At 39.4% G+C, this 12,817-nt stretch overlaps 1 protein-coding gene across 1 annotated transcript; it reads right to left on the bottom strand.

The window, feature by feature from the left end:
* Positions 1-489: 489 nt before the first annotated feature.
* Positions 490-5,364, bottom strand: LOC111329347 (monocarboxylate transporter 4). The gene is made up of 4 exons (XM_088743290.1): positions 5,117-5,364; positions 3,695-4,263; positions 2,540-2,909; positions 490-1,611 (listed from the first exon to the last, which is right to left on the bottom strand). The coding sequence occupies exons 1-4, from the start codon at positions 5,283-5,285 to the stop codon at positions 1,319-1,321; spliced, it is 1,401 nt and encodes a 466-aa protein (XP_088599416.1). The 5' UTR covers positions 5,286-5,364; the 3' UTR covers positions 490-1,318.
* Between the last annotated feature and the right edge of the window lie 7,453 nt (positions 5,365-12,817).

Here is a 12,817-nt window from a genome sequence, read left to right on the forward strand (position 1 = left end):
ATAACCCCTCACTGAACCAGAAGGGACGATAGTACCTTATTAACTTCAAAATATCTTTTTATATACCTAAAAAAATCCAAAAATTAAATCTGCACTTCAATTATCTGAAGCACTTGGTAAGGAGCTTTTCGAAAATTTTAGGACACTTTTGCTACAGACCAAGATGCAATTAAATCAAGGGCGTCGCGCCTATATAAACAAAACGATTTTAAAGTTTGTTTCCTGGGTGACCCAGTTTTACCAAACTGTGCAATCATTCGATATGGACCATCACACCTGTCTAATTGTTTGCCTAACTCGTCAAACATCGCAATTGATGTCCCGCAAACATGGAAGGATGGCAATAATTTGGCCTTGTATTACGAAAGGATCCCCATCGTACAAGGAATATGCCATTACATAATTTGTGAAATGACATAATTTCCCTTCAGTTAGCTGGATGGTCTCTGTCGAGTCGTTTAGTGGAGCCAAAGCATACTTGAGCACGAATATCTCAGAAACCTTTTATTCAACTCACAATAAATATTTCTTTAGTCAATAAATATTGCTCAAGTATAAAATAAACGATCTTTACATTTTCTGTATGTAGCTTCCTCTAAAAGAAATATTTTTTCTGTTCTTTTGCCTGTCATTTTTCCTATAAACCTTCCAATTAATTCATAAGCTTTCTTTACTTTAGAGTAAAGCAATTCAAAAGTTCAAACACATGATGCAGCGGAAAAAGATAATTTCAAGAGGAACAAACGTAGAAGTACCTCGTTCAACGAAGCTGTACGCTTCATGGCTAGCTAGACCTGTCAGTCATTCGAGGGACGGAACATTATTGCAGTGCATTTTTTTCGGCAATGTAACCTATTCAAATTAAACGTTTGTTTGCAGTCAAGCTACCTGTGGGCGTATGAAAACGGGTAAATTTGTATTCAAAGTAATAATCAAATATATGTAGGTATATGTATGAATGGATCACTTTTGTACTCGCTTGTCTTCGGTGGCCTCTTGCATCTTTTAGCTACCGCACAATTTTATTACCTTGTTACTTACCAAGTTGCTGAAAAGGTTGTGGAAAGTCTTCATTGTGAGAACCAAAGCCTCTAGAAAATCTCAAAGGAATGCAGCTGTAATCAGACAAGAATGTGATTTCCTTTGTGTAGCAGTTGTGTAAGCGTTTTTGCACGAGTTTTTCCCAGACCTTGCAAACAGTACATTTTCGTTTTCGTTTCAGCACTACTACTGCTTAACTCTTAATAGGGAATATAATTTGAAAATATAAAACACATTTTAATATACCTTTTATGACAAAAAAGTAAAATGTTCTTCACTAAAAGATAGGACTATCCAAGGCTAAAGCGAATGAGGAAGACCTTCTTAGACGATCTCTACCAATTACAGATATCGCGGAGTCATGAGAGAAACCTCTGGACTTCAGTTCGGTGTTGTCCGCATCCTCTATCTGACCTGGGTGTACTGTCTCTTCAACATCATCATCAAAGTTCTCCTTTTGATCTTGTTTAACACAAACAAGAAGAAATGGGACGAGACTGGCTACAATCGCCACTCCACCAGCCATAAGGAACGCAGCAAAGTAGTTGCCAAACTTATCTGCCATGAACCCTGGAATATTGACAACAAAATATCGATAGTTACGAAAGGTTATAGTTCAGCGCATATCCGAAAAGAAGATGGGCTAATGTGATCGAATTAATCGCTTCAAAAAGTAAGAAGAGAAGGCAACCAGAATTGTAAGTAGTTTTGGTGATTTTCTTGTATCTTTCGCAATTCCTGTAGTTAGTTGTATCTGTAAAGTATTGTATCGTATATATTTTCTTTCCTTTGTAGTTTGACAACGTAAAACACAAAACTTAACTGTTATTCAGTAACCTCAGTGTTTGTTCAAAAATCTGCTAGGTCGACGTCTCTTCCGAAAGGATAAACATATATCCAATTCACAGATACAAGCGGGGAACAGGAGCGGGGAGGAGGGGGGAATTAGAGGAGATTAATAAGACAATGATAGTTAAAGTGCATCTAAACCCAAGTATATATTTTTTTCACTTAACGAAATAAGCTTATTTTTTGGAGTATTTCTGTGCAAAAATTTTTTAATTTGCTCCAATCTTTAATTTTCTGTGCCCGGTCAAAATACGGAGAATCGGCCGCCATCTTGTCCCACGACCGAGTTTAAAGAGGAATGGCTCTAGCGGGTAATGTGACGTCAAATCGAGAACACGAAAGTCTGCATTTCACACATTTTCACTTGTTTGGGAAGGTTGTCGTCGATATTTTCCGAAATATGCCGACTAGGTGTGTTGTATGAGGAATGTATGAAGAGCGATACCCTCTTGCAAATTTCGCTCGTTGCCACATCCTTCTACAACACCCGTTAATTTTCGTTAAGCGAAAAAAAATTTTGTGTTTAGGTGCACTTTAAAATTAAAGGGAAACTACTAACAATCTTAAGTTCTCGTAATGAATAGGCTAAAGTTATTACATCAAAGCGATTTAAGTTGCGTCTAATCTAGCCTAACGTATCATGATATACCTGATAAGGGTGGGCTACCCAAAGCAAATCCACCTGCAACCATCAATACAAGCCCAAACGCTGAGGCCCTTTTCGATTCTTCAACAGATTCCATACATTCTATAATTAAACTTGTTACCATGATTCCATCTGCGACACTGAAGATAATGACGAAAGCAACCAGTCCAGCATAAGTAGTTGCCAAGGGAAGTAGCATTGTACACGCTCCGACAACAAATGTCCCAGCTTGGTGAAGAAATCGGGCCTTTGTGAACCTCAAATTGCACAAAAATCCTCCGCTAAGACGTCCCATAGTTGCAAATATGCCCATAAATAGATACAGCAGGGAGCTTTTGTCTGCTGGAATGCCGAGATCATCACAATACTTTATCTGAAAAAAAAAAAGAGAGAGAATTGGAATTTGTTACGTTCGAATGTACTCCACCAGAGAGAGTTACTTGATCGAGATGGTGTGACTCTTGAGATGCTGGTATAAACTGAATTGATAATACATACATACAGACACACACACACACACACACACACACACACACACACACACATACACACACACACACACACACACACACATACATACACACATACATACATACATACATACATACATACATACATACATAAACTTTATTTCCATTTGGATTTATGAATAGCACTAGATGTGCTAGTATCTCCGAACATACAACAACAAAACAAATGACAAGAAGTTTAAAATCGAAAGACTCATATAAAACCTCATATAAAATGCTAATAATTATATACTAATCCCCACTCGATATATAACTCCTAATGGCACGTTTAAAAGCGGCTAGAATGTCCGACATTCTTCACCACTGGTAACTGTAATTTCCTTTCACCCCTTAAATCATATGGAAATTAGCTACTGTAGAGAGATTGAAAAGCTGACTTTTCAAGTGTTCGCCCTTCGTCAGAGCGAATAAAGGAATTTTAAAAGGGTTGTGTGTGGTTTATACACAGATAGATGGAGGTACGCTATCGTTGTGAGCATGGTAACGGAAAAAACACTTGTAAGAATAAATTTGTTGAATGAAAAGCATTCATTAATACCGTGGGGATTCAGAGTACACCAATCAAAGGGTTGGCTTTGTACACCAAATCAAAAACGGTTATATGTGGGCCTGGAGGTGAGATACCTACTATGTGTACGTACGGCACCAGACGAGCAAATGTGGTAAGTCCATTTCTCAGCACTATCATGAAGATGATAGGATCCCTTAACAACGAAAGGTTTCGCGGAGGTTTCTTTCTACGGGCTTCTTGTCGTTCATCAGTCTCTAAACGAGTACTTTTTCTGTGAAGGATGACTCCAGTAAGTGATGCAAAAGCTAAAATACCGGCAAATAAGCGGAAAGAGTTCTTCCAACCAAAGATATCAACTAAAGCTTGAAGAGCTGGTCCAAGAATCATTGTTCCCAATCCTTGCCCAGCAGTGACGATTCCAAGAGCAAACGATCGTCTCTGGATGAAGTATTGAAATACAATGATTGGTGAAACCACGTAGATGGCCGATACCCCAATAGCAAAAGGCAAGCTAAAGGCAACGTAGAGGATAATGATGTTTGGAGTAAATGAACCCAGTGCAAGGCCAACTGCACACGACAAACAACCCAAAATCGTAGTGACCCGCATACCAAATCTGTTCAGGATTGAACTCGAAATAGGACCAAGGAAACAAAATACGCCTATTATGATAGATGAGACCCATGCTGCGGAGAAAAGAAAGTTATTCTAGCTGTTAAGTTATTACTCATCGTAATGTGGCATTGATTTTCCAAATTTATATCCAAAGAATTAACTGTTCCAGAACATTTGGGATGTACATAATAAAGCAGTTGTTTAAAGAAACGTTCATATCGAAAACTTGATTCCTAAACATGGGGACTAAAAGAAACCATTTCCAAGATGCTCGATGTTTCTGTGGCAAAACGAGGGTTAGTGCGAAGGTTGGGATATGAAAAGAAGAGTGTTAATCTCAAGCAAATAAAACTCGGAAATGGCTGATTCCATCGGTAGGTTAAAAAATTCTGGTCCAGGACGATGAAACCCGCCCGAGTAAGGCCTGTCTCCTGCATTATTAGCTCAGCCAAGGAGAGGGAAGCCCTACTAAAAGTAGCTGGGAACATGCGTTATTGTGTTTGATATCGTGACGCGTGGGGAGAATCGATGCGTGACGGATATGACGGCTTTCAACTCGTGAAAAGATATCTCGTGATTCAGTAAACAAAGGGAAAATTTAGAATTACAAGAACTGCATGATTACAGTCGAGTTTTCGTTGTTCTGTGTTTAAGATAATGGACTTAGCAACAACGATATCAAACCTATGAGTAAACATTAATGATTAGTGGACTTACGCTTTGTGTCATAACAAGACAGTGAATAATCGTATTTCGAAAGTACCACGTAATAGATCAGAATTTCCTTGTCCGCACGTAAAACAAGCGCTATTGACTGAGAAAAACTTGTAAGCCCGCATTTCTTCGGAAAAATCCAAACTACTTGCTAATACGATGCAAACTGAGTGGGAAATTCCTGACTGATTCAATACAGAACAAACTCACCTGTTTTCTCTCGGTTTTCGTCAAAATAATTCATTAAAACTGGAAAGAGAACACCAAGAGCGAACGTAAATCCAACCGAAAGCACCATGCATATCGTCGTGCAGAAACAAATAAACCACGACCAGATACTATCCTGCTTGTACGAAGATAAGTCTCCCCTGCACAACATCGTGATCACAGTTTCAGTGTCCGTCGCTTAGTCACAGTAGTTCTACCATTATGCCATCTAGTAGAAGCTGGAATGTCTATGTGGTCAGCGGATGACTGCGTACTAAATTTGCATTCTTGGTTAGTGTAACGCAATGGTTTAGAGTATTTAGAACTTGACCTCGATTGCATTGTTTTTATAGTACTATGATATGCTTTGTATTTTTATTTATTTTGACTCGCTTGGATGTAACATTCCGGATAGCGCGTCAACTTCAAGTTTACCTGAAAATCAAGCCAAAATGGCCTTTTGAGTCAACTTAGTGACACAGTGCCTCACTTAGTGTCTAAACGAAAAACAAAAGAATTCATTTTTTATTCCTCTTTATGTACCATTTATCTGACTTTCTTCAATGATATTCATTCCCTAGAGCAGGTTTACACGAAAAAATTTCAAGTAGAAACAACTGCGAACACAAGAAAACATTTTTTTTCCCTCGTAAATATTTCCACGTGCGTAGATATGGCGTTCCATTTCCGCCAAAATTCAATGTTCTATTTTACATCGTACTTTTCACAATATTTTTTACATTTTGCGTTTCTCATTCGAGTTTGCATTAGCGATTCAAATTTTTTGCATTCAACATGAAACTTTTATTTATGCAACATTTATGTTATCGCTCTCGACATTCAACTTTTTAGAGGCAACAGTGTAGTTTTCGAATTCGACTCTCAAGTTCAGTGGAATCCACATTCATGTTTTCGCATCCAACATTTAGCATTTGTCCTTTAAGTTTTGGCTTCCGACCTCCGACTTTGGGCATTGTACTTGCAAGTTTTCGCGTTCGATTTTCAACTTTTCGAATTGGACTTTTACCCGCTGGTCAGTGGTCGAAGGAGACCGTGGGCGCAATCACCCTGAACTACCCCTGCTCAAAAGGTGGACGATAGGGACGAGAAAATTCGTAGTTGAGTGGACTCGGGAGACCTTTCTCCACTTCCTAGCCGTCGAGGGACGTCATGGCCGCCGGTTGGCAAGATATCGATGCTGCCGCACAATCTGCTAGTTTAGGTGAGGTGAGAGCCACCCTTTTGAGGGTAGCTGAGCGTCTTTCTTCTCTGGAAGAAACACCACCTCCAAGTAAGAATCGGGCAACCTTTGTTAAGTATGAAGAAGTTAGTTTGTTCGCACGCTGACGCAAGTACGTGTACGTCAGCTCCATCTTGATAACTTCATGCGCGCTGTACGTTGGAAGGCATCGATCGTAGAATTAAATATTTTTCCTAGAGCTTTTGCTTACAATACTCTTATGTTTGTTTATTTTTCTAGTTTTTTTTTTTTTTACTCAGAGTAAATCACCCGTATAGGTGCGTAATTATTATGTCAGAGATTTTTGGCGGTTCAGAAGGTTCTGTCTGATTGATCATTAATTTTGAATATTTTTCAATATTTTTTTGCATAAACAAAAGTTTAATGTTGAATGCAAAAAAGTTGAATCGCCAGTGCAAACTCGAATGACAAACGCAAAATGTAAAAAATATTGTGTAAAGTACGATGTAAAATAGAACATTGAATTTTGGCGGAAATGGAACGCCATACATAGAGACCAACTCTCCGTGATGAGTTGTTCTGTGAAAAGAAGAGTTGTTCCCGGATTATTCCTCTTGGTGAGAGTTTCACAACCGCAGGTTTTACAAGAAGGATCCCTCTGGAACGTGCTAGACATCCATCAAGCGCGAATGGGATAAATTTTCGTTTATCAAATTCTCCTCTTTTCGATATTGCTATCTGAGCTGGTAATTTGATTCGTAATTAATGTTTCAGCCGATGTTAATGATTCGTCGTCAAAAGAAACAAACGGGAAAACTTGCCATTAGGTCGCTTATGTTTTGAACAAACGCAACTAGGTCTCATACACTTGATAAGGAAGCCTCGGACGGTAAGGCAATTTTTATCTTTCAACATGATCTCTTAGTGTCCCTTCGGTTTTCAGTTTAGCCTGCGAACAGGCTCCCGGCTTGGAGGAGCACAACGGCGCGCCGTTGTGCTCCTCCAAGGCGGGAGCCTGTTCGCAGGCTAGGTTTTGTTTGGAGAACTAGACTTCTGGTTGTCAAGCATCCCTTTGGGGCAGTAAGAGAAACTCTTTCAGTCACTTTTGAGGCATCTTCATTCGATTTTGATACCGTAAATAAAACTAAGGTACGGTCATGTCGTAACGAAAGGTAACATTTTGGGAGGTGATGGATTTTTTTTTTTTCCTTTCAGTTTCAATTTTACGTGTTTATAAGATTGGGTTTCCCGCCATGTTTGACAAGCGGCCGCGGCGAGCAAAAAATTCTGCAGGTAACCGCTGACGTAGAATAAGCCCCAGCTGCTTCCGTTTCCTTAGAGTTTCGATCTTTCACGTAATGTTTCGCGCGAGACTTTTGATTTACTTGTAGTCAACTTTCGGAAAAAATAGGAGCGAGGGATTTGAATTTATAACGAATTTTTTGGCAGTTCAAGCGTTCTCGGTTACCCCCGATTAAAAGACCTCAAGGAAATCTTGTTACGCATGCCAGCAGTTATTACAAAATGTAGCCGGCGCTCCCTTGCGAAGCTTACACAATTGATGTAATTAAATGGTATTTACTGAATCGATCGGTTTAGTGACAGTACTCGACCGGCCTTGACAGCTGTAGTGAAAAATTTACGTTTTCGGCATTTAAACAAAGTTATGATATGATGAAGGGGGTAAGTTTCTAAAGAAACTGTGGTGCTGCGTCGGTGGGGGTAACAAGGTAATTTGGTTATATCAACTAAATTGAAATTGTAAATTAGCCACCGTGAAGAGTTAAAAAGCTGACGTCTCGAGCGTTAGCCTTTCGTCAGAGCGGATGGAGGAATTGTGGGTTGTGTGTGGGTTTATATGCAGAAAGTGGAGCTACGCTATTGGTGGGAACATAGTGACGAGAAAAACGCGGGTAAATTAGAAGAATGAAAAGCGTTCGTTGATAACTATGGGGCTAAGAGTGCCGATTTGAAAGATAAACTTTTTTTCTAGAGTTTTGTGGCTTTCCGAGCTACCTAAATGTAAGGAAAGACCGCAGATTGCCATATGCTGCTTAGAATGGTTAGGTAGATTAAAGTATCCAGCGACTGGTTTTGATGAGTCCTTGTCATCCCTTTCTACGTCGCAAAGGTGTTCATCTCGGAATCGGTCACTTAGTCGTCTTTCTGTTTGGCCGATGTATACCTTTTAACAATAAGTGCAAGTTATGCAATAGATGACGTTGGCGGAGGTGCACGTGAAGTGATCAGTAATCTTAACAACGAAGTAGACGTTCATGTAGTAATGAGACTGATTTTTTCCATAAATCAGAGTCAATGTTCCAGTTTTTTGAAAAACGTGGGTATGAAATGAATGGAAGTTGCGAAAAGATAGTGCCAGTCTCTGGATCGTTTTAAAGTAATTTAAAGCCATCAAGAATAATGGCTTTAACTGAGTGGTTGTGAGAGTGAAATGCGAGGGAGAATGGATTGCGATCAATAAGTTGGGCGCGGTGGTGACCCGCTTGAACGACAGAAACAAGGTGCAAACGCGACAAAAAAATAGGCAATTTTTTGGTCAGAAGTTTATTCCAAACTAATAACCCGGCACTCGCGCTCGCGCACGATGCAAAACTTGTCCTTTCCTTCACAATGCTGAGAAAATATCGGTACCCAAACGATCCATTAAGATCACTGATCAGTTCACGTGCACCTCCGCAAACGCCATCTATTGCATAACTTGCACTTTACTACACTGAAAAAGATATACATCGGCGAAACAGGAAGCCGACTAGGTGACCGATTCCGAGAACACATTCGCGTCGAAGAAAGGAATGACAAGGACGCATCAAAACCAGTCGCTAGACACTTAAATCTACCTAGTCATTCTAAGCAGCAAATGACAATCTGCGGCCTTTCCTTACATCTAGGTAGTTCGGAAAACTCCAAAACTCTTGAACAAAAGTTTATCTTTCAAATCGGCACTCTTAACCCCACAGGTATCAACGAATGCTTTTCATTCTACTAATTTCTTTGTGTTTTTCTCGTGACCATGTTCCCACCAATAGCGTAGCTCCACTTTCTGCCTTTAAACCCACACATAACCCACAATTCTTTCATTCGCTCTAACGAAGGGCTAACGCTCGAAACGTCAGCTTTTTAACTCTGTAATTTACGGTGGCCAATTTACAATCTCAACTTAGTTGATATAACCAAATTACCTTCTACTATGATGAATTAAGCTACTTTCTCAGTGCCAGTACATAAGGCCAAGAAAAACTTTGAGTAAAATATAAATTTCGTAGAAGTAAAAAAGCGCATGCGCATTCAAACGCGGTTAGTTTATATCACGGAAAATTGAAAAAAAACAGCTGTTCATATCTGAAAGAAATAGAGTAAGGTTTAGTTACGCCTGACGAGGTTGATCGACGAATATGCATACCCCTATTTACCCCCCCTCCCTACTTCCCTACAGACTCGAAATACATTAGCAAAGCCAAGCATGTTTGTGATCAGATCAGTGTGATAGACTCAGTTTGATAATTTTTTTTTCCTGCTACTAGGCTCTGGTCCTTTTGTGTGTGTGTGTGTGTGTGTGTGTGTGTGTGTATGTGTGTGTGTGTGTGTGCAAGATAGATATTATCAGCGCCTTGTGTTTACTGAAAAAAATTGAGTGATTTTCACGAGGTTTCTAAATCTCTGTCGCAAATTTCCCTTTTTTGTTATAGTAGTCTATGTTTTCAGACGCACACGATGTTCTTAAATATTTCGCTGCAATTAACAAATGTAATTGAGTTGAAATGATCGTTCCCACCTTTTGAATTCGCTTTAATTGAAATTTACTAGGTTTAGTTTGCGACATAAGAATCCTGCTGGCTTCACGAAAGAAGGATCGTAAATACATATTTTTTAAACAGAGGGTAGATATTCATTTGCTCGTTTGCAACATAATTTTATGCACCAAAACACCTTTCTACTTTTATGTTCTTCTTCACTTTCTTGTATGAATGAAAAAAAAAGTTATTTTCAAAACTAAAGATGCCCTTCCCTGAGGCATTGCACTTGGGTGATGAGGGCTGCTAAAATCTCTGCTAAAAGCTCAGTGTGACCCTACATTTTAGGTAAAAAAAAATTTCCTTTTACTTTTAGATAACAACCCACAAAAACCATCCTAATGCACTTTGTCCAAAATTTGTCACTTCTGATTGTCTGGGCGTAATATGTTTAAATGCAAGGGATTGCACGTGGAGACATTGTGGCCACAAAGCTAATAAGAGAGAGTAACTGGCGATGTATCATTAATTTTCTAATACGCTATCTGTGTATCAGAAACTATCCTTCGGGCATTTAGACAACTTAGACGTACTTTAATTTAAATACAAGATCAGTTCTTAAACAAAGATTGTGAAAGCGCTTGTTTTACGTGAGAGCTCAGCAGTGGTACTTCTATCCGCATTGTCGATGTAGGGAGAGTCAGTTTCAGGAGAACCTTCAAAGTTACAAGTGAAATAATTTAAAACATGTTTATCTTGTGTAAAAGGCAAGCTCTGAAGTTTTGTATAAGCTCCTGTCAAAATATTGTCGGTATTCTTGAGTTTTATTCAGTTATAAAGTGGCTGCAGGCGTTTTCAATGCGGATGAGTTGATTCATTCTAAGTGAAGGCAAGGTCATGGTCTAATCCCTCCACAGAAAATCTATCAGTAGGAAACCCATTTACTACTAGGGCCACTTCACAAACAGACACATGACTACAGCCTTTGATTGGTTTGTTTCGTTTAGCAGGCGGGGAATTAGGCAGCGAAACCGTTTAGTATCCACCCCGAAGGGCAGCATTAGCCATAGATATTAAGATGTATCACGCAAGAATGACCGTACACAAAAGTGGACCACACTGTTAAGCTATTCTGCTCGGCAACCGTTGTAGAACTTAAGCAGCCTGTAGAGTACAAATCGCCAACAATTGTACAGTTAATGAGCCTCTTTGAGCCGCTTGAAAACCCAAGAAAAACCATGACTCACAAAAAATTTGGGCATGTGCTGGTTGAAAGCTACCCAATCGACTATTGACCGCTAAGAACAGTACATGACTGAATAGGGTAGGAAATAATCTCATTCCTGCTGTGATCTAAATGCCGCCAATTAAGCAGGACGAAAGTTAATTTTTGCACGCCATCGAATCTGCTAGACAACGTCGATCCATATTTACAGTCTTTCCTGTTGGACTCAACAGCGTTCTTCAGAAGAGCTCAGAGAAGTGAAGTGTTCAAGTGTCAAAAGGAGTTGGATAGGGACAGTCTCTGTTGCATAACTGGGGAACAGACTCAAAGGTGAGTACAGAATTTGATCCCGGAGTGGATTGAGCAGGCACCGGTATCCACTAGTGTGTTACTTTCCACCGTCTTCGCAACCAATGAAGGGACTGTTTGTAGTAAGATGAAATTTATGCCCAGACCCGTGCGTGATTTCGAAATTTAGCGGCGATGCGCGAATTCATCAACAATTGCAAATCATATAGTCTGAACTGCGCAAGCATTGAAATATTAGAGCTTGTAAACCTTCGCATCCTTGACGAGTGGAGTGAAAAAATTGGTTATGAAGAAGAATGAAAATTTGTGGAAGTGATCGATCTGTTTTAAATCACCTGGTAACAAATATAAGTTACTAGCTCAGGAGAAACAATAACTTGCTATTCAAGAGCTTGACAGGAATCGGGCGTACTGAACAAGGCAGGCTATCCTACGGTTTTTGTTATGTCGACCCAGCTGGAATAAGACATTCTGATACAATCAACACCAGATAGGAAGCTGCCTGGTAAGTCTTATTAAACCACATCGCGGATCAGTAAGCCGTAAAGCAACAGACCGAAAACCTACCGGCCTCTTAAAAGGCTTGGCAGAAATTTCTCGACCGACTTTTCATTTCGCTGCGTAATCCCAAATTACTACACATCTGATGTCAAGTTCCTAACCACAGTACACGTATTCAACATTTAATAGACCAACACCTTTGAGAGTAGCCTTTTTTTTTAAACGAAAGCATGGAAAAAAAAAAAGAAATATCGAGCACATTTTCCAGGGCTGAAACGATGATACAAACAGAATTTAATTGTCTTGATGAAAAGAATAAGCGATTGGAAATCAATTTTGTGCTGTGGACACCCGTGGAGATTCAAAGCAACATAATATTCAAACTTGTTTCTTTTCTTTTTGTTTGTTTTTTTTTTCAGCTGTGGACGTGGAATTTGATTACCAATATATTGTATTTACATCCTGTTTTGATACATTCAGACTTGCTGAAAATGAATAACACCACTAAAAGACTGAAATCACTACTCTCGATATTTTCAAATTAAGTCTAATTTTGCGGTCGAGACGGAAACGACGGAAATTGGCTACTCCAATGTTTTTCTTCAGTATCTTATTTTTAGCCTGGAACGTTCTTATTGTGTTTGTCTGGTTGCCCACGCCAAATTGTTGTTTTTCACTTTATCACGCACTCCTCCACGCTACCACTACATAATTCA

Source organism: Stylophora pistillata, chromosome 13 (genome assembly GCF_964205215.1).
Source record: "Stylophora pistillata chromosome 13, jaStyPist1.2, whole genome shotgun sequence".
Classification (NCBI taxonomy): Eukaryota; Metazoa; Cnidaria; class Anthozoa; order Scleractinia; family Pocilloporidae; genus Stylophora; species Stylophora pistillata.

Bases quoted from the DNA above. Each gene is read 5' to 3' on its own strand.
- LOC111329347 (XM_088743290.1), bottom strand. From the start codon at position 5,285: ATGTTGTGCAGGGGAGACTTATCTTCGTACAAGCAGGATAGTATCTGG. The intron at 4,264-5,116 runs GTGAGTTTGTTC...TTTTCTCCGCAG, and splicing joins CGAAAACCGAGAGAAAACAG to CATGGGTCTCATCTATCATA. The intron at 1,612-2,539 runs GTATATCATGAT...TCAATATTCCAG, and splicing joins GGGTAGCCCACCCTTATCAG to GGTTCATGGCAGATAAGTTT.